This window comes from Chelonoidis abingdonii, chromosome 5 (genome assembly GCF_003597395.2).
Source record: "Chelonoidis abingdonii isolate Lonesome George chromosome 5, CheloAbing_2.0, whole genome shotgun sequence".
Classification (NCBI taxonomy): Eukaryota; Metazoa; Chordata; order Testudines; family Testudinidae; genus Chelonoidis; species Chelonoidis abingdonii.
In genome coordinates, this window is record NC_133773.1 from 21,213,860 (window position 1) to 21,240,851 (window position 26,992).

At 41.6% G+C, this 26,992-nt stretch overlaps 1 protein-coding gene across 5 annotated transcripts; it reads right to left on the bottom strand.

Annotated features, from left to right (window-relative positions):
* SPARCL1 (SPARC like 1) lies at positions 1-24,699 on the bottom strand. Of its 5 annotated transcripts, XM_075066143.1 has the most exons (13): positions 24,617-24,699; positions 14,503-14,569; positions 14,315-14,368; positions 13,195-13,377; positions 10,125-11,357; positions 8,835-8,905; positions 8,062-8,102; positions 7,820-7,938; positions 7,079-7,199; positions 5,294-5,430; positions 3,246-3,394; positions 2,473-2,621; positions 1-484 (listed from the first exon to the last, which is right to left on the bottom strand). In XM_075066143.1, the coding sequence occupies exons 2-13, from the start codon at positions 14,554-14,556 to the stop codon at positions 456-458; spliced, it is 2,340 nt and encodes a 779-aa protein (XP_074922244.1). In that variant the 5' UTR covers positions 14,557-14,569; positions 24,617-24,699; the 3' UTR covers positions 1-455. The 5 variants fall into 5 exon arrangements, with proteins under 5 accessions (XP_074922244.1, XP_074922246.1, XP_032656139.1 ...); XM_075066145.1 differs by lacking the exon at positions 14,315-14,368; XM_032800248.2 differs by lacking the exon at positions 8,062-8,102 and having other exon boundaries at positions 8,836-8,905.
* Between the last annotated feature and the right edge of the window lie 2,293 nt (positions 24,700-26,992).

A 26,992-nucleotide genomic window follows, 5' to 3' on the forward strand; every position in this document is an offset into this window, starting at 1 on the left:
CCAAACACTTTTGTTTCATGCTTTCTTTATTAGAATATTAAGAAACTAGCAATACAGTACATTGACAATAAAATAAAATTGTTCTATTTCTAGTTTTCTCAGTATACAAACACAATCCACACTATATGTGTTGATGTGAAGAACAGTATTCTGAACAATTCTATCATGCACAATTATTTTCTATTGTATACAGAGAGATATTATGGATTGTAAAACTCCAGGCAGGAAACAAACGTTTAGATATGTCATGCGAGAAGTGCTTAGATTCTGCTACTGTTAATTGATTTAGAATTTTTATTTTTTTGTTTTCTTTGGGAGTAACCCTGTCAATCTACAAAAATCTTTGTGTAAGCTCTCTGTTCAAACGTGTTAACTCTATCAGTATCTTGAAAATATAATGGCTTTACAGATGGACTGGTATGTGAACAGGGTGCTGGAACTCTATCCTGCTGGGTTTAGAACAGGAGGTTTTCATCCGTGTCTTCTGTGAAATAGAGAAGAAGGAAAAAAATGTTACCATCACGACTGAACCTTTAATGTGAAAGACCCATGAATGGGTCATGAGCTAGTCAGCACTTTCTTTCTAAAGTTTCAGAGGGCTCAGATGCTGGCCTATTTTATTCACACCTCTGTACAAACACAGATGTTCATATCAAATTGAGGTGCCACCCATCCTATATCTTCTCTGGTCAAGCTGCTTTCTCATTATGCAATATATTCCCAATGTGTGTGGTGTTCAGTAATCATCTCCTGCCTTTTCAAAATCACTAAGGACACCCCAACCCACAAAGGACAAACAGAACCATTAGTAACAGCACATGCCATTGACTGTTACTCCTTTTAGTAATAATGCCTTCATCCTCACCCTTCTCCCTCAGTCCTAGGGCTGATGTGGGACTGAAATGGCCCCTGCATAACTTACAGCAGTCTCAGGGCTACTGTAAATTATACCTGCAGGAATGAGACCGTTCCACCACTTGGGGATTGTCAGAGTACAAGGCAACCCAGTTGTTCCCCTCACCATTCCTGGACATGGATTGGAATGTCCCTTGCATAGAAAGGGGGATTGTATAGAACCGTCTACGGTGGCTTTATTTCACATGGGGAGTTCCCTATGTCAGAGGAACCTCCAGCTTTCTGGAGCAGCACAAAGTACATTGAACAGGAACTAAGAACCTGGCCCAAAGAGTTTGGGGACCTGTTTGTGACAAGTTTTAAAAGATTACCATGATTCTCCTATGCAAAATCAAGTTCTATTGCTGAAAAGAGGTTTGGGGTTTTTTTACGTCTGCATCTCGCTGCTACTTTTAGTATTTTTTTAAAAAAATGACCCTCCATATTTTGAGGGGGAGGCGGGAGGTGACAAAGTTTCCAGTTTCTTTTTATTTCTGATCTTTGCATCCTGCTGCCTATCTGTCTAATGTGGAACCTGGCCAAAAAGATCTTTGAGTTTCATCTGCTGTCTGTATTTTAATACTGAAGCTCAGGTGGCTCAGTCTCTGAACACTTCTAAATGGAAAACCCATTTATTCATAATTCAGATGAACCCCTTATTCTTATTTAGAAAGAAACAACACCACAGTGTTTTGGAAAACTCTTCTATAAAAAAGATGAGTGAGACCAAATTGTTGGTAAGGGACATGAAACAGTAACCATACTGTCAATGGTTTCAAAAGGATGGGGTGCAGTACCATTGCAGGAGGAAATAGTCAGGGTCCAAAATAAGGAGGTTTTTTTTGATGGAACAGGGTTTGATAGATTTCCTAGAGAGTTATATGGGGATGAAGAAGATGCCAAGACATTATATGCAAAGTGAGCTATGCTGTAAATGTGTGTGTTATGGAGGACCAGGTTCTGATTCTAGGGCTGATTCTCCTCTCACTTAATTCAGTGTGAATCCAGAAGTTAATGGACTATTGTAAAACAGGAGAGAAATTACGATTCGAGAATCAGGTCATGAGCATCCACTATTTAGGCTGACTGTGACCAACTGCAGATATCCAAAATACAGATGCCAAAGCAAGAGTTCCTCCGCAGGCCTCTGCTATTGGACTGGAATCTAAGGGGTGGGGCATGGGGTTGAAAAGCACCATTGAAGGCCAAATTCTCTTGTTTATATAGGTACAAACTGGAAATCAATAAGATTTTGACCTATAGTCTATATATAGATCTATAGAGCTCCTGTTCTCATCTTGTATGCATGGCCCAAGCTGTGTATGTGATTAGATATTTCACCCACTGCAAAATAAGTTGGAAATTACTCCTAATGTAAAACTTAAGCATGATTTTGGAACCAACCCAGAATGCTGTACCTTCTGAGATTGTCATCCCTGCACGCCATTTGCTAACTTGATGTTCAGGCCAGAGTATCTTACCTTCTGTGTATGAACTGAGATACTCTCTGCCTAGTCCGGAAGGGAGCAATTCTCCCTACCCAATTCTCCCTACTCCCTCTCAACCTTATGGCTTTACCTTCTTTAATTCCGAAACAGTGGCACCACTCCTTCAAAGAGACATGCTTATTCCTGTCAGCATCACACTCCTGGAAAAAACGAGTTATGCAGTGTTCCATGGGAACTAGAGAAGCTCGCAAAGGAGCAAGCTCTGAGTGTGACAATAACCTGAAATGAAATAAAGGTAGCATATGATCTCTGTTTTTGGGGGTAAGAGATCAGGGTCAGTGAAGAATGTCAAGGTTACAAGGGGATAATAAGAAACATGTCCAATATTAACTATCTTAAGGATTTTGTATATCTTTAATATTGTGATAATTCTGTTCATATAATATTTGAAACTACAAATAAGCCAATAATACATCTCTGGTGACTAACCACTATGGATTACTCCCTTGTTCTCACAGTCTGACTGTCACCCAGCCCAGGTGAGTTTGGTGCTTTTTCCCCAGACCCTTAATATTTTATGTGAAATCCTATAATTAAAGGTGCTATATATATATATATATATATATATATAATTACGAAATCTGTGTGGGTAGCAGGTATTTGCAACTAAATCCTGTGTCCTTGTAAAACCAGATGAGTATCTTACAGAGGAAGTCCATGAGGTGAAGGATCCCATTTACAAGCTCCACAGAAGTTAATATAGAGAGGCCAATTTACACTAACAGAGGATCTGGCCCAGTATGTATGCCATTGAGAATAGTTGCACTTTTTGAAAGACATGGTAAAGTAGAACAATCATGATCTAAAACATGAATCAAAACTGAGCATAGAAACAGTTTCTACCTGTTGGCAGGGTGCCGATCAAGCTGGCTAAACTGCCAGTGCACTGGGTACACATACATATGATAGTTTTTCTCAAAGTCATGTAACAGAAGCTCAGCTGGATGATCTCCAGCCATCAGACGTTTTTCATTCTGGTAGATTTTCTTGACCTACACCAATAAAGGAGTGGATTGTTCAGTGACAGAAGGACTAGTCTGAATAACATTCACAAGTCATCATTCACGCACACACATGTATCTTCATTGAAATATCACGAGGGAGTTGTTTTTGCAGTATTTGTGGCTGGAAGTTGAGCTGCTGGAAATTGCACTAAACAGTCTGTCCTTATATGTTTACCAGCACATTTCTTCAGACCTAAGCAGTGTGGGTATTTCAGATAAGCTTTGGATACTTACCTGAGCTGAACCTGAAATCCTAGCACCTGATCTTCAGGTCTAGCTATGTGTACTCAGTGCAGGATACAGGGGTTGGTGGGAAGTAAAGTGGCTGTATATCACATTACTGTCACCCTGATGCTGGGACTGCTGGATGTTGGTTCAGCCTCCGGCATATGATTCCCCTGTACCAGAGCATCTTTGACCACTCATTTATGGCAGCTTTACAGTCTGTATAAGCCAGGTGGGTGGAGGGGGAAGGGAGAGAAAAGATCCAGTTGTGCCTCCTCAGTCCTGCACTAGTCTGCCTTAACTGGGGGCTTCATCTAACTTTTCTCTCACTTGTATGAGATCTGTAATTTAGTGGTGAATAGGCATAGCAGAGCTCTGCAATGCTAAACCCTGGCTATTCACTTTCCTCTCATGACACATCTGCTATACTGGGGAAAGGAGCAGCTGGCACAGGAGAGGGTTCTGCCAGTCTTGTCAGTTGTATGCCAATTCTAAGTTATATCCTCTATGCAACCGGAATCATCCATTGATTAGCTAAGGTCAGAGTCTGTCCACTTTGACCTTCTGAGCAACACCAAGTGGCAATAGCACATTTGAGAATCTGGCCACAGTCTCCATGGTTTTAGAGCTGAATCCTACAAGATGTGGAGTATCTCCCATTTTCACTCAGAATTGCAGATGCCCAGCAGCACCTTGCAAGAGATGTTCAGCATCTTGCAGGAGCAAACACTTAGAAAGTAGCTCAGCGTTCTCGCCAGTGCAGTCCTTGGCATCTCTGTTGAACCTGCCAGCAAGATTGCCAATTATGGTGGCACTTCTAATGATGGTGACCCCTATCCATGAGGAACTAGACTCTGGCCACCAACTTTTGTCGCAGAAATCACTGACCTGCCAGAAGATGGTGCAATGATATTATTAATAGAACTGGAATAGACCCACTGAGATAACATCCTTACCCCATACTAATCCTCCGTAACTTCCAGTGATATGACAATGCCAGAATAATAGTGATGCAGTCACACAGGATAGTTGAAATAGCTCTCTCTCTTTCTAATGAACAATGAATGTCAACAACACCACCTTGCAGTTTCATAGCTCTCAAACATATTGTTAATGAGTAATGGTTTTGTTTAATTGTAGATTATTAGTCTATAGATCTGGATGAGTTCTGCAAACAATTTCCCATGATTATTCAATCCAATTTTAAATTAACTTTTGGATTGATTGTGTTTGCCCATTCTTTTGTGTTCACTTTCTCTGAGTATCATGGCAGGAATTTCTTTGGAAAGACCAAATTGATGCAAATATTGGGAATTATTCATGGAAAGCAGATTCTGAACTTGTAAAAGTGAGAATTTGCACCAAAAATCGGCTTCGAAGAGTTAGTTATTTAGATGGGGAAGAGAAATGTATCATGTAACCTGAGTATCTAATGAAAACATACAGCTCACATTCTAAATTTCATATACTGAATAGTCACAAAGAACTTCGCACAACCAATCCACAGATTAAGAATTATTCACAAAAAATCCCAAACTGTTCGCAGACATCTCTCTAACATTAAAAAGAGGCAATGTTTATTAAGTAAATTGTGTGTCACATGATTTGTCCAGCTCAAGTGACATGGCTGCAGGTGTGTTTTATTTGGTACTAATTACTCACTTTACTCCTCTGTTTGTCAGATAGAAATCCAGACCTGTCCAGATCACGCTCATAGAGCTGCATGAGGACGTTCTTGAGCCAATCTCTCATCCGGAGAGGGAAGTGATCCACTTCATAGTCAGTGCAAGGAGGAATGTCTGTTTCAAACCACAAAGGATGCTAGTCGCATTATCAAGAGGTGCATTAAGTCCCCAGTTTCAAACATCTCCAAGCAAAATCTGAGTCTTATGAACCAAATTTTCAACTCAACCTTAAATTGGCATCTATTTTTGTGATGTAAAATTGGGAATGCCATTGCAATTTGCTGCAGCTATTTACAATCACACTTTAGATTACTTGGATGCTCAATTCTCTGATTCTATGTAAGACAGTTGCTTAGTTGTCTGTGTGAATTAAACTGCCATCAGAAATAATTATGAGCACAGAATTGCACCAACGAGTATTTTTGCGTGCAACAGTTTGCCCCTTACTGTCTTTGGCCCTAATTCTGCAAATGCTTAAACATATGCTTAATTTTAAGCATATGAGAAGTTCCATTGACTTTATAGGACCTATTCAGAGGACTGAATGTCTAAAATTGAGCATGTCTAAAATTGAGTCTGCTATGTCTAAAATTGAGCATATACATAGTGTTTACATGATCGGGGTCATAGGGTATGTCTACACTGCAGCTGAAGGTGTGATTGCAGCTTGGGTAGGCATACCGACACTGGCTTTAATCTAGCTAAATTATCAATGGCTAAAAATAGCAATGGGAATGACTGTGTATCTTGGTGGTTAGAACCCTCGCATGGGAGATCCAGGATCCAGTCCCCCCAAACTGGAACAGCTTCCACATGAAAGGTGGAGGGTTCCCTCCATCAGAGTATCCCAGAGCCCAGTGGCTGGGGCACTCATCTGAGTATTGGCAGATCCCAGATAAAATTCCTCTCCCTCTCTGATGGATGGGGAGCTACATCAGTGGTTGCCCACCACTTAGTGACTATCCTAACCCGGGGCTACCAGCTAAGAGGGAGGGCCTCCCCCTCACTAAAGCAGCATAGATGCCTCACACCAAGAGAGAGTTTGCAGCTGAGAATCCCAGCCAGATGGAGGCACCTCCCTGAAGCCCAAATTTGGACACCTATCTCTGAGAGAGGGGCAGAGCTTAGCAAACTTCCTTTGACTTGGCACCTCTCATTGGCTAGCTTAGGCATGGAGTTGACTAGTGTTCTGGCTTTTATGAATCCCATTCTAAGGCACCAATCTCTCTCCATTCATTGTATAGGGAGCTTAGGTGTCTGATTTAGGCTTTGTGAATCCAGTGGTTTTCTAGGCACTTAGAAGATTGGCAGGGTAATGTTCAGCCTGTCGTTCCTTTGTGAATCTAGCCCTTAGTCTCTTAGGTTCCCATCTGTAAAATGGGAATGATAATTCTTCTCTACCACACAGGGGTAGTTGTGAGGATAAATACATTAATGACTGTGAGATGCTCAGATATTATAGTAATGAAGACCATTTAAGCACCTAGATAGACAGAAAGCGAGCCAGAGATGGTAACTGGGATGGAGGCAGGCCCAAGGCATATTGCAGGTAGAAAAGTGCTTGAACCACAAAGGTAGCCAGGGCTTTTGTGCAGCTTATTATAGAAAATGGAGCTGTCTAGGGTTCTGAGCTTATTTCTAACTGGTCACTGATACAAAAGAAGGGTGTGGGACAAGACCCTATGTTCAGTGTCTAGATACTAAGATGATGGGCCCTGCATATATAGATAAATTATATACTTATAAATAAATAAAGCCTTACATTTGCAGGATCCCATATAGTCCAAGTGCAGCTGGTGTCCCATTTTTGTCCCTTCAAGTTTACACTTAGTACCAAAGAGCTGACATGTGCCATCATAGGTTTTATTATCAGTGCCACAAACCTAGGTAGCAAAAAAAAAAAAGTCAATAACACTGTCAGATCATATGAACATTAATGTGTAACATTCATGACCAGCAAATACAACACATGGCCATTGATGTGTGAATGCTCAAAGGAAAAGTGTGCTCAGAACTTCTGAAAACCATGCCTTTTATTTAGGCATCTAAATATGGATTTGGGTGATTAACTTTAGGCACCAAATTCTAAGTGTTTTGGATATAATTTTGCGGCAATGATGTAGGAACCCCATAGCAAATCTGTTGGAAACATTACTAAGTAATGTCCAAAATACATAACTCTGTGTATGTGTTTGCACATGCTAAAACCTCACAGAGGCAAATGTGACTTTTAATTTTATTCTTGGAGTAGCTGAAGAATTATTGCTGAGCAATTGTAATTTATTTTTTATTCAAGTAGTGTACTGATAGTTCTATAATCCCATCAAATAGCAATCAAGAATATTTTGGGTGAATTCTGCCCTTTGGGTATATAATTATTAAAATAATTGGGAACCAATCACAAGCTCCCTAGAATTGCACCAATTAATATAAGAGGAATGGGGTATCAGGCAAGTACTGCAGTGAGTTCTTTCTGTGCCTGTGTGTTCCATGGAATACTTACATACTCATGATCTTTAGCTGGAGGGCAAGCAGCCGGATCTTGGCAAACACAACTAAGTTTTTCTTGTTCATCTGCTTGGCAGACCTTACCTCTTTTACAGTGGAAGTTCCTACAAGGATCTAGAAAAATATCAGACCAGCCTATTAGAACAAATTGCTTGAGCGCTTATCGAATATTTATCAAAACACAGTTGAATTTCTTTAATCAAGAAATCTCATTAGAACAAGATTTTTAGTACTTACTGGTTGCAGTTGGACTGGAAGTACCTCCTCCTGTCATCCCCCCCAAAAAAACCCTCAAACCCTCTTTCTCAGTAGTTTGATATTTCTACTTCCCAGCCCAGCCCAAGTCAAGCAGTGGAAAAACGTGAAAAAGAAACAAAAAAAGTTTAGATTCAGTTTCACTATTTGTTTATCGTGAAATTTCAAATCTGTTCTTGTTGAATCCAAATAATTTTGCCATTTCATGATTTAAATCAAACTAAGATCACATCTTCCCCCAAGGTGATATGTTTCAGTGGAAAATAACTCCAATTTTTATACAGATGTTGCAAAAAGCAAAGGTTCTGTCTGCAACTTTTTTTGTTACTGTTTTTATAGTTCTTTCAACACTTAAATAAATAAATACAAAGGCATGCAGAACAGATTCTTCCTTGTGCACAACTCTGTAATATACAGGATCAAGTGCAAGCAAAATTCAGTCATGTGAAATCACATCATGAATAAAGCAGAAAAAAAAATCCACAACAGCAAATTCCACAGCTTGACAGCGTTAGCACAGTGGTTTTCAAATTTTTGTACTGGTGACCCCTTTCACATAGCAAGTCTCTGAGTGCGACCCCCCCCTTATAAATTGAAAACACTTTTTATATATTTAACACCATTATAGATGTTGGAGGCAAAGCAGGGTTTGGGGTGGAGGCTGGCAGCTCGCGACCCCCCATGTAATAACTGACTCCCAGTTTGAGAACCTCTGTGTTAGTAGTAGTCTAATTGCTTTGCCGATGGATTACTCACAGAGAAGAACCTTCATACTGCTATCACTGGAACTTTCATCCTCATTATATGAACTGCCTGTTGTCTTAACCTTTACAATCACAAAAGCAAAAGTAGAACTTATAATAGATCTGTTGTAGGGAAAACACGTTGAACCAACATTTGCCCCCAGTTACAAATATGCAGCTTCATAGGCTTGATGTAAGGGCACAATCTGGTCCAGTGGTGAAAAAAATACAGTCAATATTTCCTTTTTCCTAAATAAATGAAAGGACAATACCCCCATAGTATGAGGTAGCACAGTTTTCAGAAAAAGATACCGTATAAAAACACTAAAGCCCCAGTTCAGCAAAGTGTTTAGGCATGTGCAAGTTCAACCTATCAACAAAACACTTATATACATACTTAACTGCTTTGCTTAGTAGAGATGGATGGCTGAATTGGGACCTAAGTCTCTATGCATGCACATTACTGAAGCCAAATTCTGTTCTGATTTACATTTGGCATAAACACAGACAGTCAATGGTACTCCATTAGCTATAAGTCAGTGAAAAATCTACCTCTAAGAGTCTATACCAGAGGTGTCTGCAACTTGTCAGGAGCAGAGGGGCTATATCTAATTTACATACAAGTATAATACTTAAAAATGAAAACCTCTGCAACTATTGTATAATATTTGCTTGTGCTTAGACTATATCTTCCTTTATAGATTAATACAAATGTATCAAGAATTTACCAATAATAAAAACCTGAAGTGGATCAGCTATGCTTTTATGCTGCAGTCATCAGGGAAAATGAAGGATTGTTACCTATAATATGAGGACAGTCTAATCTTAAAATACATTGTAAACAACAAATACTGCAAAGCATTCACAGAGGAATTAGAGAAGGACAGCAGATGCCTTTTAGAATCATTATCTCTCTGAGCCACATTTACATATAGTAAACAACAGTGGTTTATTTTTTAGGACATTGGTTTAATCCTCATACAGAGAGCAGAGGGTGTTAGATAGTGAATTTTAACCAGAATACCAATCTCTGTTCACAATGAAGACCTGACTCTCAAAAAACACTGAAAATACAGACATTTATTGTATTCTGGTACTACTAGTCCAATCAGATCATTGAAGTAAATAGTCGAATTGAAGATTGCTTTGTGTGATGAATAAACTAGGATGAAATAAATCCCATTGATGTGAGAAGGAAGATTTGGATAAAGAATTCTGTTTATGTAATTTATGAACTCTCTTGGACTTAAGTTTGGCTGCATCTATACTTTTTTGTCACTCATATTTTTTAAAGACACTTACATTATCTTCAGGTTCCATGGTGTTCACATTCCTTGGCACAAGGCTGGTTATTTTCTCACATTCCTCATTGTCAGAAATGGCTGGCTCATGACTATAATAATCTTGTTCAAAGTGAATGAGGTGTTTAATGTTGACATTTTGGTCATTCTCTGTCTCATTAGTCACCACACTTTCATCTTCATCCTTTCCTTCCCCCTGCTCCTCAGAACTAATGCTTCTGTGATCATTACTTCGAATTTGTTCACCCTCGTGGTAGGCTGCTTCCTTTTGGCTTTTGTTGAAATCACCTTCATCGCTCTCAGCATCATTATTAGAATCATCATCATTGTTTTCATGACTGTTGTCCTCAACATTGCTGGCCTCCATATATGCAGCAACTTTTTTTAGATTCTGTCTTTTCACCACTTCCTCCTGGTCACTAATGCTCTGGGTATTGTCTTGGAACCTGTCTTCATCCTCCTGGCTTGGCCACTCAGCATTCTGATCTTGTTCAGTACTTTTTGGTGAGTTTGTCACCTCTTCTCCTTTATGTGACTGTGCTGGGGTATTATCCTCCTCATCTTCTTTTTGTTCAGCCTCTTCAAATTCCTCATTCTGCCTCTTAGTTATCTGGAGAGGCTGACTAGCATCTCTCAGCATTTCATCAGATTGGCTGCTATCTTCATTCTGCTCACTCCTATAGAGATCTTCTTGAATTTTCATGTGAGCTTTTTGCCTGCTGTCTCTGTAGCCAGTTTCATCCCATTCCTCTGTCTCCTCCTCCTCCTCCTCCTCATCACCTTCACTGTTGTTTTCAAATAATCCAACAGGATTTTTATTGTATATCCATGTGTCCTGTTCCTGACCAACAGTGAGACCTAGCCCTGGGTTTTCCTGGTCATTGCTAGCCATATTGCTTTTCTTCACATCGTTCTTGAACTGATGCTCATGATTAGATTGATGGCTGCTGCTTCTCTCAAAGACACTCTCCTGATTGTCAGAAGCCAGCGTTACACCCATGTTCTGAGCAAGGGAGTTAATAAGCCCTAAACTACTTTTCCCTTGATGCTCACTACTGTTTCTTTCCTGTCTGTTAGCGTTCCTATGCTCATCCTTGTCTTTATCATCCATCATCAATGTCTGCTCCTCCCTGTCACTGCTGCCCTGAATTGAGAGTAAATCATTATTGCTGTTCATATACTGCTCAGACTTTGTGTTTTTCTTCTTTGAAGATTCAGAAGAAGTATCTCTAACCTTCCAAAGAAAAATGCATGGTTATTGAACAGTATAATAAAGACTTCACTTTATAACTCTATTTCCAAGTCAATATTTAATATGCTATTTTCATTCCTTAATACATAGGATGAAACGTATCAGTGCATAGATTAGTGGGACTCCCTGTGACATCAGTGGATTTGTGGGTGCTCAGGAAGTTTGACAATCAACCCATTTTTATTTGGGGCTGTGATTTCCAATGGAGTTAGACACCAAATCCTACTGAGACTTGATAGGAGTTGGAGCTCTGACTCATTTAGGCTCCCTTGGAAATCTCAGCTTAGGTGCCTAAATAGTGACTAACATTAGGTACCTGTATTTGCAAACATTGTCAGCAGTAATTATCAGTTATCCTAGAGGATAAATACTGTGCTAGCAATAGCTTTGGAAGAAATGCTCAACAGGCAGGTTGGAAAGAGAGGAGATTAAAATACTTGACTAGGTATCTTCCTGGGTAGTGAACTGTGCCTTATCATTTTAGGATCACCAGATCTATCCTGTATGATGGTGATACAGCTCTGCTTCCTTGCTGAGTTAAGCAGGAGTCCCATTTGATTTGATGGCACCTGCAATACCTTCCCAAAACCAGCTGTGGGCATCAATGTGTGCATTGAGGGGATGATCCTACAACCAATGAAGATAATGGCAAAACTGGAGGACCAAGCCTAATGTAAGTGTGGGACCCAAGGCTGTGAAGTGGGAGTGGGAGGAATGATTGAATATCAGAACTGACCTAAAGCTTTTTACTCTACATTGAAATGAACCAACACTGGACCTTTTTAAGATGAAAAAATATGGTTTAAGGATCCCATCCATCTCCTTTCATCTACCTACGAATCAGAGAAAGGAAGGAGCTGAGAGAACGCCATGACGGAAGTTTAAGATGTTGGTCACTCCCAATTATCTTCTCTACAGCCCTACAGTAGGGAACTCTCTTCTGTTGGCAGGGTGCAGAGTCAGTGGCTGCTAAAGAATTACAAGTAAAGGAGGTTGCAGACCATTCACGTTAACATGTAAAACTCTTTATGTTTTTGTGAACCAAGTCTCCAGACCTTCAGAGGTTTGCTTATCACAGGGGTCCCCAACAAATTTCGGTGGCATTTTGGCGGATGCTCGACCGCCGCCATGGTCCTTTGTCTGACTTATCACCAAGCAAAATCATAGAGCTTGACCCTGATCCTATTTAAAGCCCAGACTTCATTGCCCTCAATGGATTACTCGTGTGTGGGATTACTGTATTTACAAATGCCTAAGATACTGGCAAAACACTCCCACTGACTTCTGTGGGTACAGGACTGGGACCATTTTATAATGGACATTTAATGCTATAGGACTGTGTGCAAGTCAACTGCATCCTATTTGGTAAAGCCAAGCTGGTATTGAAAGTATTTCATTAGCATTTCCCTCTAATCCAATGCACCTTCTGATACAGTTGGGACTGTATGAAATATTCAAAATGAAATTCACAATTCTGTTTTTTAACTGGGGAATAAGTACATCTTTCCTCAAACATACTATTTTGAGTCAAAATGTTTTGGTATTAAACTACAAAAATTTGCGTATGAATTTTTGCATATTTTGACTGTAAACTGGTTATCTTGCACCTGTTGAATAAAAGGCAAAATTTCTATGTTGCAAAATAGTCAAGACAAAATTAGTGCAATGTTTCATGAATGTCATTAACGTCTTTTCACTTTTTTCTACAACATTAGTTACAACACACTCTCTATATGTTTTGAGCTTGGCAATTTTTAAAGGAACCATATGGGAACTTTTTTGGTTATGTGAAAACAAATAGCTGATTTAGGAAATGTACCTGCAATTGACTATCATTAGAGGGCAACTGGTCTGCTATAAATGTTGCATATTTGCTTGCAACTAGTGAATCACCCAGTATTGGTACTGCAATATTTTGTCCTGCTGCAGATGTCTTCTCTGTATGTTGTTTCTCGGAGACAGCTGCAGCCTGGGAATTGTCTGGCATGAACCTGAAATTTATCTGAAAAAAATTAATTATACTGTAAATTGTTCTGATGGACACATTATGAAATACTAAAAGTCATTTCCCCCCCTTTATAACCTATAAAACAATCCAGAACACCATGTGTAATGGTAGGTAACTTACCTGGAAACATGTTAGGAGCAAGACATAACTCATGATAACAAAAGGTAAGTGGAGGGAGGCTGGATTTTGCATTTGGTTCTACAAAAATTTGGTTGAGTTTTGTTTTTACAAAACATCACAGTTTGGCACCAGACTCCATTTTTTCTGAACCACCAAAGTTCAGAGGGTGGGGGAGTAAGAGACAGAGGTCTGGTTTGGGCCCATCTCTAAATATAAAAATGTGAAACAGAGCTTTTGTTGGTGTAAATTTACACCAGAGAAGGGTCTAGCTCAACAGCAGCATTCTGCTCATCTTCGAATAGGCTCACCTCTTTCAAATATGAACAACGAGCAATAAAAGCTACATTAGATCAAAATGACATTTTCATGTACAGTAACTGTTATGATACCTTTGAGAGTCTCCACTCTATGATTGTTCATATAATAGTTTCTCGGTAGGGCCCAAATCCTGCTAGCTTTACCAGGGGTGTGTGGGTAAGGCAACCAGGATTTGACCCTTGGTTTGATCCACTATTTCCTGCAATAAATACACAGATATCATGTTTAAATTTATTAACGGGTTGTGAGAATTTCTCCAAATGCTATGAAGACAGCTCTTAGGATGCATAAGAGATCTCATCAGGATCTTTCAGCATGCTTCTCTGCCATTGGCTAGCTAACATGTGAAGGGTGAGGAGTTTCATAGTAATTCACGGGGGAACTACTTTACCTAAATGAACCTGTGAACAAATACATATACAGAAATGTGTTTCATGTATTGGAACTCAGTATTATATTGTGGCCAGGTACTTAAAGAAGAAGAAACAAATACCTTTTCTGAATTTTTCTCCCCACGGATTCCAAGTTTGTACATTAAGGGATAGGTCTAGAATAGAAAATGGGATTAAAACCTGCATATAAACAAAATCTTTAACAGGTCACTTGGAGACACTAGAGCACAATGATCTCAATACATGAAAATTCAAACGCATGGTAAGTGATAGATTGAAGAGAATTTACCGGAATAGCAAAAGCTGATCCCACGAGGCAAATGAAGAAAGTCACAGGCTTCATATTTTCCAGATCTCTAAAAGGACAATAATAAACTCTAGAATGGTGGAATTTGGAGGTTTTCTTTCAGAAGAAGTATGTCAAGGTTTGGTTATAACTATCTGAAGCTGTCTGATGCAAACCGTTTAGTGGACATTTGGGTGGGTGAGTTGGGGGCGGGGAAACACAAATCAAAAGTCACAAAGTTCCCCCACAGAGTCCAGTAGTGTGTGATTTCAATGTAGTTGTGCCTGCTTATGCCAGTAGTCACTTTGGCCCAGTTCTTTTACAATACGGTGTGTGAAGGAATACAGGATTGGGTCCTGAGGGGCTCATATGCTGTATTGTTAGACCAGCTCTTCTGAGTGCCCAGATATTTGCCAAGTGGCCCCTCTGCCCAGTTCCTGGAGCCTGTTCTGTGTCCGACACACTAACTGCCTATAGACTCTTTTACAGCCACTGCTTCCTCCATTCCACAGATCAGCTTCTGTAGCTGGAAGGCCCCAGCTCAGTCCCTGCTCTGCTTAATTCAGATCTTTCAGACCTGGGACTTGAACATTTGTCTCCCACATCCCAAGTGAGTGCCTGAAACACCATGTGACTGGCTATTTGGATTGGGATCTCTCTCGTTCTCTTGCTGTTCTGGGTTGGGGGTCTCTCTCTCTCTCTCTCTCTCTGTCTCTCTCTCTCTCTCTCTCTCTCTCATTGTTCATGAAAAACTGTGAAAGATCTTGATTTTGTCCCGGTGGAGAATATATATATATATATAATATATATCTCAAAAAGTTCTATGGGATGGGAGAACCATTTCCTGCCCAGCTTTAGTGATGACATCATGGGAGGCTTTCCTTGCTTTATTTATGCTAATATCAACATGTAAGCGAAACAGAGACAGATCATTTATTTTGCTTGCTGAGGTAACCTGCACAACTAAAACTTAAATCTTGTACCTGTGTAGTGCATCGGTAGTGGCAGTTTGTGTGTGTGTAGCTATATCGGTGCAAAAAACCCCACAACCCTCTGGGGACTCAGTATATTCTGTTTCTTTTCTTTTGTCTTATATTTATTTCCCTTCTTTTATTCTGGTTCTTTTTTTTATATGCTCTTCTTAGGCTTTCTCTCCACTTTCTCACCTTTTTTCTTTCCTCTGCTGCTTTTCTTCATATCTCTCCTTTCACTTCACATTTCTCTGCCCTGTTTTTCTCCCCCATCCACCTTTCTCCACACCTCACTTCTTTGATTCCCCCCCCCACCTTTTCCCATTGTCTGTATAAATGGAGCGTGTATTGCCCTATTTTTAATTAAAGGAAACAGCGTCTCAATTTGCTGGTTGAGCTCACTGGCACATGCACAATCTGGCTGTACCCTCAGTCAGTAAGGTTGGGAATGTCAACTACAATAAGCTTCTGAGACTCAGTGCATGGTATAAGAATGTTATTTATCCAGGCAGTTGTTTGCCAGTGCTTGGAAAAATACATCAAAGACCATAAGGAAGAGTTCCAGGCAAGTCTCTGTTCTGGGAGCTAGTTCGTACACCAAGGAAACAGTGGCTTACATTGATTATGGTATTTGGCAGGAGAGCCTGCAAAAGCATCCTAACCCCCCCAACCCCCGACTGAAGGAATATCTGTTGGAAGTTGCTTTTGTGTTAATGTTTTTAGTTCCTTAATATCAATATTTTCCTCATAGTTTATACAGAACAAAACACTTCCTGAATATGTGCCACTAATAATGCAAACCTCCCTTCGTGCACCGCACAGTTAGCCTCCACTTGTAGTGCAGCATAATAAAGAGCTTCAATTGTCTGTCTAGTTTGCAGGGTTTAGGTTTTTCAGGTGCACTCGGTAGAGATAAATAGAATACAACAGACAGCACAAGGGAAAATGTGAGAGATTCCTAACACATATCTGCATGGAAGCAAGTGATTTAGATCAGTGCTGTAAAAATTCTTTTGTATTGAGGGTCACTTTGGCAGCATGCCAGAAACACAAGAGCAGAAACTAATTTACATGTGAATTTCCATCCATTTTTTTTACATGACAGAGCCCTAGTATTTGTTTGCATTTCAGTATTTCTTGGTACAAGAATCAAGGAAGGAAGTGTTATCTAGCGGTTAAAGCACAGGACTGGGCTTCAAGCAGTTTGCATTCTACTCCCATCTGACCTGCAATGTGGCTTTGTGTCTAAGTTTTCCCATTTCTAAATGAAATTAATGACATGGATCTTCTTCTATCAAGTGTTCTGAGATCTACAGAGGAACAAAACTAGATAAGAGATGTATTGTTATATCTAGCTCCACCATCAACTTTGACTTTTCTGGGGTTTTATTCTGTCACCTTTACTCAAATTAAGCCGTTGTTACTGGAATGAATGGGACACAGGGAAATTGTGACTCATTATCTGTAAAATGAGGATAATATCACTTACCAACTTCACAGAGGCCTTTGTGAGGCTTAAATCTTTATTATTTGAGGGATTTTGAGAGTCTTTGATAGAACATGGGAATTGCCAAGTTTAATCAGACCTGAGATCCATCCAGTCCGGAAGCCTGTCTGTGACAGAGGCCAATGCCAGATGCTTCAAAAGAAACATAAGAACCCTGCAGTAGGTAGATGTGGGATAATCTGACTCCCCCGCCCAATGTCAGGTCTCATCCTGAACTCTAATAGTTGGAGATTGGCTTAAACCCTGAAGCATGAGGTTTAATATCCCTTCCAAAATAAAGATATTGTAGAAGTGCAAGTATTATTATTATTTGCCTTTGCAAATTTATTAACAATACAAATCTCTAGTTGATCAAGTTGTGTTTCCCCTATAGTTACAGAGAAAGATGGCCTGGGCTGAATTAGAACCCCACCCATGCATTTCGAACCTCCCAGCTCACTGGGCACTCATATGCCTTGGGTCCTATCATTTATAGCTCTACCTTCTGGAAGCATTTCTTATTTAGCGCCCAATTCCAAGTGCATTGAAATAAATGGGAGCCTTACCTCTAACTTTAGTGAGCCCTTAGTTTCTGCATCAACAGTAAACTTTTCAGAAGTGGCTCAGGCACTTAGGAGAATAAGGCCAGGTGTACACTAAGAGAACTTTGGCTGTGTAGCTAAACCAGGGCCACCCAGAAGATTCAGGGTACCTGGGGTCTTCTGCCAAAGACCCGGCACTTCGGTGGCAGCTCCTGGGGTGGAAGAACCGCCCTGCCACTGAATTGCCACCCAAGACCTGCCCCGGGACCCACCACCAAAGTGCCGGAAGGTCCTGGAGCAGAAGGACCCCCCACCGCTGAATTGCAGATGACGACGATCCAGAGCAGAAGCAGCTCTGGGGGCCCAGGCCCCTTGACAGTTTTCTGGGGCCCCTGGAGCGAGTGAAGGACCCCGCTCCAGAGGCCCTGAAAAACTCTCTTGGGAGCCCCTGCAGGGCCTGGGGCAAATTGCCCTTCTTTCTCCCCACTCTGGGCAGCCCTGAGCTAAATGGGTATGCTGAGCCAGTAAAGCATTCCTAATGTGGACGCAACTTATATCTGCAAAACTGGGCTTTTGCTGGCATAGGTTATTCCGGTTTCCTACAAGTGAAATAAGATATACCAGCAAAAGTGCAGTTTTGCTGGTATAAATATGTCTCTGCTCTTGGTTTCTGCCAGATGGTTCATGCCTCATCACTCCCCTGACTGACCTAGGTATACCAGAAAAAGTTTGTAGTGTAGACCAGATCTTAAGTATCATAGAAAGTCAGTGGGTGTTAGGAGCCTAAGTTCCTTGATCTACTTTTGAAATTGGGAAAATAGGCTTCTAAGTGCTTCTGAATTTTTGCCCCAGGCTTTCTGGATCTCTAGCACCCTGCACAAATCAGTATGGCTCTGTGGACAACAATGGAGCGCCAGCTGAAAGGACTGGCCCTTTATGTGGAATTAACAGAATGGGTTCCACAGTAATAACTACAATGTTACCTTTGTAGCTGAATAGAATGTGATAGGCTCTATTTTTCCATTGGCATATTGGGATTATTTCTGTGGAGCAGCTGTAATTTTGACAGCTATTTTCATTGCAGTGCACAGGCACAGTGCTGTCTCCAGTGTTTTTGCAGCCCCAAGCAGCAAAAAAAAAAAAAAAAAAAAAAAAAAAAAAAGCCGCAGTCAGCAGCACTTCAGCGGCATCTCTACCACCACCACTTCATTCTTTGGCGGCAATTCGGCGGCAAGCCCTTCCCTCTGAGAGGGACTGAGGGACTCGCCGCCGAATTGCTGCCGAAGAGCCAGACATGCTGCCCCTTTCCACTGGCTGCTCCAGGCATCTGCTTGCTGTGCTGGTGCCTGGAGCCAGCCCTGGTAATGCAGCACTGACATCAGGCCTTTTTAGCACATACAGAAATTCTAGGAGAGGTATGCACACTACTGAATTCCAACCTCTGATTGACATTTGTGGGAAGGAAAAACATGTTAATGAAAATCTGACTTGGGCTGAAAAGAGGCGAGACAGTAAATAGAAACAGGCCAATAGGACTGGATTTTACCAACAGATAATTTATTGCATTGACTTTACTGCATAAAGAAACAAGTTATACTTTCCTCTGCTTGCTGTAATTATTTATTTTATATGAGATGTGTAACATATGTTCATGTTCCCACGAATTATAACATGATAAATGATCTTTTAAATGCCACTAAGATTTTATTGGGAATGATAATCAGGTAAGTATTTTTGTATCAACTTTTCTCCCTTAAGAATTAATTGTCTCATGCCTTTTGATACTGTGCCGTGTGCACAGGGACTTGCACAATGGTAGAAAAATGGGCAAGGACAACACTGTAGGGTTTATCTGCTAAAGCAAGTTTTAATATAAGAGTTACTTTCCTAAGCTGTCATGGGACTTTCTCTCTCTACTCTTTCATTGCTATGACTACAGTGAGCCCTTGCCATGCACAGCAGAGTAAACAGCTAACATTTTTGGACTAGCAACATAAAATAGTAACAATACCTCCGCTTGTGGGGTAGAGAAAGAAACACCAAATAAAAATCCTTTCCTAGTTTCTGAAAAGAGAAGACATTTTGGGCTTTCCTCCTTAAATCTAAAGCAGGCACTACTTGACTGGATTATATAACACTGGGCTCTTGTGGTATTCATACAGCTCCGTTTAAAATGAAAAAATCCTTTTTGGCTTCTTTTGACATTGCTATTATGGTGCTGCTAATTAATTAATCAATCCGTAATGGTCATTTCTCAGTGAAGTCCTCCACATAGAGGAGTTAAAGAGCTGACATGAAGCCAAAGATACTTTTGTGCACTTAATCAAGTCAGAACCAAGTACACTGGACAACATGAAACTATGCCGAAGCTGGATCCTGCAACCCTTCCATGGCTGAGTAGTCCTGACTCACATGAATACTCACAGTGAGGTCAGTGGGACCGCTTGCATGAATAGAGATGGCTGGTGTGAGCGAGGGATGCAGCATAAGGTGAGAGAGCACGTGATACTGAACCCTGAGTTAGTGTCCGCCTTGGCCTGTGATCGGCCATTCGTCTTTATGTGTAGAAAGTGAGTGAAAGAATGTGTGAAATCACTGACTGATCAATAGTTATTAAACCATTCATTGGTTGGGTGTTTACAGCCCACTTTGGTTATCCAATGTGCAAGCAATAACATTTTCTATCCTGTAATGCAGGGGAGGGTAAACTATGGCCTGCAAGCCGAATCTGGCCCATCAGGGCTTTGGATCCGGCCCACAGGATTGCCACCCCCATGGTGCTGCAGCCCCATGCTGCTCCTAGAAGCATCTGGCACTACGTCCCTGCGCCCCGGGGTGGGAGGGTGGGGGAAGAGGGCTCCCCACGGGGAACCACAGCCAATGGGAGGTTCGGGGAGGTGCCCGCAGGTGAGGGCAGTGCATGGAGCTATCTGCCCCCTCTTTCCCCATAGGCTGCAGAAACATGGTGCCAGCTGCTTCTGGGAGCGGTGCGGGGGCAGAGCAGGCAGGGAGCCTGTCTTAGCCCTGCTGCATGCTGCTGCCACCCTGGAGCCACTCCAGGTAAGCGGCGCTGGGCTGGAGCCAGCACCCTGAACTCCTCCTGCATCCCAGCCCCGAGCCCCCTCCTGCACTCCAAACCCCTGCCTGAGCCCCCTGCCCTGAGCCCCCTCCTGCACACTGCACCCCTTCCTGCACCCCGCACCCCTCCTGCACCCCAAACCCCTGCCTGAGCCCCTAATCCCCACCCTAGCCCCCTCCTGCATCCACATGCCCACCCCCTTCCCTGAGCCCCCTTGTACGTGACACACCCCTCCTCCCCCAACCCCTTGCCCTGAGCCCCTTCCTGCACCCTCTCCCCTGTCCTGAGCCCCTTCATACATCCCACACCTCTCCTCCCCCCAACCACTTGCCCTGAGCCCCTTCCTGCACACCACACCCCTTCCTGCACTCTGCACCCCCTCCCCCTGACCTGAGCCCCCTTGTACATCCCGCACCCCTCCTCCCCCCAACCGCTTGCCCCTCCCAAACCCCGAACTCCCTCCCTCACCCCAAACCCTTGCCCCAGCCCTTACTACATTCATGGCCCTGCATGCAATTTCCCCACCAAGATGTGGCCCTCGGGCCAAAAAGTTTGCCCACCCCTGCTGTAATGAGTATTAGCTAACTGGTTTGCCATCCAGGGACCAGACCATGAATGGCTTTTCCTTGGCCTCACAGAGTAGAGGCAGACAAGAAGACTCCTCTCCACTCTTGCACAGTTCCCCAAAATAGCAGATACTGTGGAGCTGGTTCCTTTGGATCATTCCTATAGTGTATAGGGGCTGCTAAGGGCTGTGAGAAAATTACCCTGGCATGGAACAGGTTAGGTACTGCAGAAATAAGCAACTCTGTTATTTCTTCTTGCAATCTTCAGTGTAGGAGGTGTGCCTAGGCAGGGTTGGAGGGGAGAGATCAGGCAAGATGGGGCATATATGCACCACTTTGTATTACATGGGATTCTGAGATGCAGAGCAGCCATTAGGTAGCCTAGACAAGACTGCCATAGGTTAGAGTAGCCAGCGGGACTGCTCTACATTACCCTGGGGTTGGTCACACAGCACAGAATCTGTCCCTATACTTTCTATATGCTTGGGGCACCATCTGCCTGCTTGAGGCCCAATCTACGTGGTTCTTTGTTCCTTGGTGATATAGAGACAGAACATCCCCTACTGAGGGCTGTGGCATAAACTATACAGTCTGTCCTCAAGAGGTTGATAGATACTCAAGATTGGCCAAAACCCTAAGTTCTCTAGTCATTTAATATCTCTGTAAAGTGCCCAGAACACTCCGGCAAATAAACATGGCAATAATAATAAAAAATTAATAATAAGGTGCATCATATTCTGGTACAGCATCACTCAGTTTGTACTTGACAGTTCTGATGGTGTTTCAAGCCTCAAACTCCTTGCTGTGGCAGAACCCAAAACACCTGCCTTTTCCCCCCAGCTGAAAAAGTGTCCGAAGTTTGAGTCTGGCAAACATAGTAGATTCTTCAGGTTAGTGTCCTCCAAAATCAGTAAAGGAAAACAAAACTATTTCTCCGCTCATGGGTCCTACCTTGAGGGATGTAGTGCAGCTTGGGAGATTAGGATGAAATATCATTACACAGTACTCTAATCTATGGTCAAAACTGAATCTTCAGTGGGGCTCCTGGAATGCTGTTGCTATTCAGCATAGTTTACAGAAGCAAGAGAAGGAGAATTCATAGTAACTTCATTCCATCTGCCCCCTGCTGTAGGGCACTGTCACTGGCTGGATGGCCTTTTGAAACAACCTGGGTACACTCTTGCCCATGACTTGGCACCTGTCTCTCAGCCTTGCTGGTGAGCTGGCATCATGAGGCTAATTAGTGACCCCAGCTGAGTGTAATGGGGCTTAATTAGACTGACCCCCAGCTGTGGTGGTGGAGTAAGGTGAGCACTGCTTAAATAGAGGAAGAGGCAGAATTTCTGCTCTCTGGGAAAGACTTAGAGAAAGTAGTTTGGAGTTGGCTGTGGTCAGAAAGTAGAGTTACAGGAGCAAGATTAAAGCTGGGGGGGCGTAGAGTGGAAAGGATACCTGAGCTAGGGTCTGTGATGAGCAAAAAAAATAAGATGTGTATGTCAGGCCAGCTTAAGTAATACTTGGACTCCTAACAGGAAAAGGCTTGGGGGAATCAGCACCCTGATAAGGCGGAGGAATTGCAGTTGATCTCAGTGGGGTGAAGGACCATTTTGTTTAGAGTCAAGCCCCAGGTGGGGTGAAGGACCCTGTTTTAGCTTACAGCTGAAGCCCACAAAGGGACTGAATTGTTGTGTGAGTTGGCTTGAGAGCGGAGCTACAAGGGAGTCTGGGGAAGAGACCAGCTGGATGTAGGCTGTCAGAGGAAGATGTGAGAGGTGAAATCTCCTGCAGTGCTGTGTCTCAGGAGTCCCATAGCGTTTATAGGAGGCATGAGATTTGCTTGATGCATAGTAGAAATGACAGGGGTCCTCAAGGTAAGAGGCTCATAAGTGGGAATCTCAGGGCTCTAATAGTAAACTGAAGGATCACCTCAAAGTATAAAGATCCAGTGCTCTTTATTCAGTGGAACACAGTTATAAATATCAGTATCAGCCACAAATGTTGAGATTCTGGAACATTTTAATCTATCCTTCTGAACTGTCTATAAAGATTCCAAGCATTTCCCAAGATATGTAATGAAATGTTCAAAGGATCAGATGCAAGAGATACCAAGAAATCCATAAATTAAGCAAAGTAACTATACCAGCAGTGGAACGCATCCTCCTGCTGGGTTAACCACTGATGAACTGGAAACTTTTGATACACACAGAAAGATGCTTCCATTTTTGTGGTTTATCGTAATATGGCTCAACTCTGCATGACTAGGTGTTTTGTCATTGACTTCCATGGGAGTGGAATCAAGCCCTAATTATCTAAGCACAACTAAAGGAAATATCCCTGTATAGAAACCCATAGGAGGGGGAAGAGAATTAGTTTAATTCTGCTGAGTTGCATTGAATCAATATGACTATTTAGAGTTTGTGGGCTTTGGGCCAGTGGAACACAGCCATGATGCAGCACTGACATATTTAGCCTCTTTGTGAGAAGTAGCAAGGATGCAATGTTTTCTGCAACACCCCTTGCTAACTGACTGCAGAAAACCTGTCCTAAGAAATTATCACTGTGATATCTCAGTGCAGGTTGGTCTTTGTCCTTAGAAGAAATAAAATGTGGAGTATTCTAGATGCCAGCACATCCAACCAGGGTTGATAGTTGTATAGAGTGCAATAAACATTAAACCTTGACCTCTCTGTCTTCCCTCCTTTCTTGGTGTTCTGTGAGTACAGTGGGAATAGGGTATGTGTGTCTACGAATAGGTAGGAAAGGGAAGAAGAGAGAGAGAGTTTGGATCTACATAAAAAAGATGAAAAAATCAACTGCAGAGTCTCTCATAAATCTAGAGGAGCAAAGAGTGTTCACTAGTTTCTAAGTCATTGACATGGTTGCATTGTGTCTGTGATAGGATTGTAGAACAGAACAGAACAAGCTGTTAATGCATGGAAAACTTTACAGACAAGATTTACATGGATCATCCTCTGTAACTGTTGGTTCCTGTAATGATTCAGCTGTAATTTGTTAATCCCTTTTTATTTCTGTTCCATAAAATGCATATCATATATTTCAAGCCTCGCCCAAAGGTTCTCAGTTCAGAACATAACTAATTATTGAGTTTGATTCTGATCTCACATGCAGCAATGTAAATCAGGAGCAATTCCAGTGAAATCATACCAGTGTAAATCCAAAGTAAATTGGATCAGAATCAGGCCTGGTATATTTAACCTTCTTCCAAAATAATCATCTTACTAGACAGGGCATTTTGGACATTGTGCTGACAGAAGTGGAAGAAAGATAAAAATGAAAAAAAATAAGTTGCATTACCAGTGTGTTCCCCTGTGCAAACTCTGAACAGAAATTTATTTAGCATTGTTTTTGACAAAGCAGCTATCCCACTAGCATTTGCCCTGAGTATACCCAAAGGCTACAGATTGATACACACAATCAGAGAAGATATAAGTAGTAAATGTAGTAAAATTTACCTTGACGTATGTAGCCAAGTCCACAATTTATTCAGTAACAAGTTAGAAAATACCCGAGGCTGAAATTGCAGCTGAGCTCTTTCTCTCTGGACCAGCCAGGAGAAAAAACTTTGACAAAAACCCAGAGAAACTCTATAAATCCCTTCCCCTTTTATCTCTGCCTCTTTGCCTGGAAACTAATTCAAGCCTATTGGAGTTGAAATTCTGCTGCTCTGTCAACCAGTCAGCGTCTGAAGTGTGAGATGAGAATTCAGCGCGTTACATGATTTTTTCCCCCCAGCAATGAACCATAATAGTTTTTGTTACAAATTTTTGCAGTACTCAGGGGGAAGGGGGAGACATCCTCCTGTGCAATTAGTTTCAATAGAACAAGACAAGACTCCCCTCATACGTACTCCTATGGGTATGATCATGTCAAGTTTTCCAATATTGGGCCAGATCTCCAGATGAATTGGTGTAGTTCCACTGAAGTTAACACAGCTATGCCAATCTACTCCAGCTAAGAATCTGGCCAACTAACTCTAATTTTCAGGTTCATGGATTCCAAAGCGAGAAGGGATCACTGTGATCATCTAGCCTGACCACCTGCATAACACAGGCCATAGGACTTCCCTGAAACATTTTCTGTTTAACTAGAGAATATCTTTTAGTAAAACATCCAATCTTGATTTTAAAACTGCCAGTGATGGACAATCCACCACAACCCTTGGCAAATTGTTCCAATGCTTAATTACCTCACAAGTAAAAAACAAATAAACAAACAAAAGTCATATTTTCAGTCTGACTTTGTTGAGGTGTTTGGATTTTGACTGTAACCCTGGATTGACACTTGACTAACAAAAGGCCAGATCTGACCCTCAGTTGTAGCAGTGGTACTATTCAGTAATACTGCTGTAGCCAATGGAGTTACACTGAAATCCAGTAAGGTTCAAATTTTCATAAAAAGGACTTTTATTTCTTTGTATTATAAACATTTGAGAGTTTAAAATTGTAGAGATATGTTATCAGAATGTAGAAAAATAAGACTTAGCGATTTTAAATGCATTGTTGCATGAACGTGTCCTAAACAGATTTATTTAGGTTGATTGGATTGGCCAAAGTATTAGTAATGGTGTATGCAGCCTTTCGTCTTTAGGCTCCTGATCCAAAGCCCATCGAATGTCATAGAAGTCTTTCCATTGACTTCAGTGGGTTTTGGATCAAGCCCTAGTTCTTCATTTCCAATATAATCCATAGGTTTAGTGACTGAATCAATTGAAATTCAAGCACGTAGGATGCATTTGTGTTCCTTGATTGTATCTGCATATCTCTGAGAATCAGGTTTTCAGTGCAAATACCTATGCTTATGTCTTGTTTCCGATATTCTCTTAAAATCCACTGTTGCTGTGAATGTTCTGCTGGTAAACTCATTGGTAGAATATTTGGGGAAAGCAAACACAAAAAGGGTGTGAACATGGTCAAAACAAATTCATTTAAAAATTCTAATGAATGTTTACCAAAGTATTTGACTAGCCCTGTTGAAAAATATTCCCTTTTCAGCAAGGTAGCAAAAGTAAGCTAAGAAAAGACCACCCCCTGCCTTCAGCATAGCAAATTCAGAGTCCTCTCCAGTCGACATGATGTGCAACTCCTTCTACTCACAAGCTTCAAATGCAACTTCCCTCATCTCACATGCACATGCTTTCCTCTTAATATACAAAGCCCTTTCGTCTTGGCCTGACAGCTAGGACAGTCTTTGCAGGGTGAGGCAAGATCTTTTCCCTTATCCCAATGAAGAGTTTCAATGCCTACAGTCATTCTGAAGAGTAACTCATTAAAGAGATTCTCCCCCATTTACCAGGATCATTGTGTTATTCAGTCAGCAATAAATTCCTCACTCCTCCTGCACTTACTGATATCCATCCTAGGATCCTCTCTATTGTCATTTAGGACAATTCAGAGTGTGACTAAAACTCTGGCCAAAGTCTTTGGCATATCCACAACTTGCCTGTGAGTCATGCAGCAGCAGCAGTTTGAGCACAGCTTAGTTTACTGCTCCATACTTCTGAAATGCACTTGTAAGGAATGGAAGTTATGCTTTCTGTGTATCTCTTGTTGCTGGGAGGGAAGTTTGTTTCCATGGTGAGGTAACCCTGACACAGTTGGCCGAAAATCGTCCTTTGAAAAAAGGACAAAAGTTCTTTGGCTATGGGCTGTCAGTCTCCAGGGCATACCATGTAGCTATTTTAAAAGAAACAGCAAATAGTCCAACTCAGCAGATTTGTGCTAGGAATGGTAAGATAGACTGACGCATTCTCAGTGGCTGTTGTGAAGGAGAAGAAGGTTCTCCATCTTTACAGATGCGGAAAGAAAAAGGTATAAAGCAAAACATTATGT

What these genes read in the sequence shown, in the direction of transcription:
- SPARCL1 (XM_075066143.1), bottom strand. Translation starts at nt 14,556, where the DNA reads ATGAAGCCTGTGACTTTCTTCATTTGCCTCGTGGGATCAGCTTTTGCT. An exon ending in CTAATGATAGTCAATTGCAG is followed by an intron (nt 11,358 to 13,194) that starts GTACATTTCCTA and finishes TTTCTTTGGAAG; the next exon opens with GTTAGAGATACTTCTTCTGA. An exon ending in CTATATGGGATCCTGCAAAT is followed by an intron (nt 5,431 to 7,078) that starts GTAAGGCTTTAT and finishes GGTTTGAAACAG; the next exon opens with ACATTCCTCCTTGCACTGAC.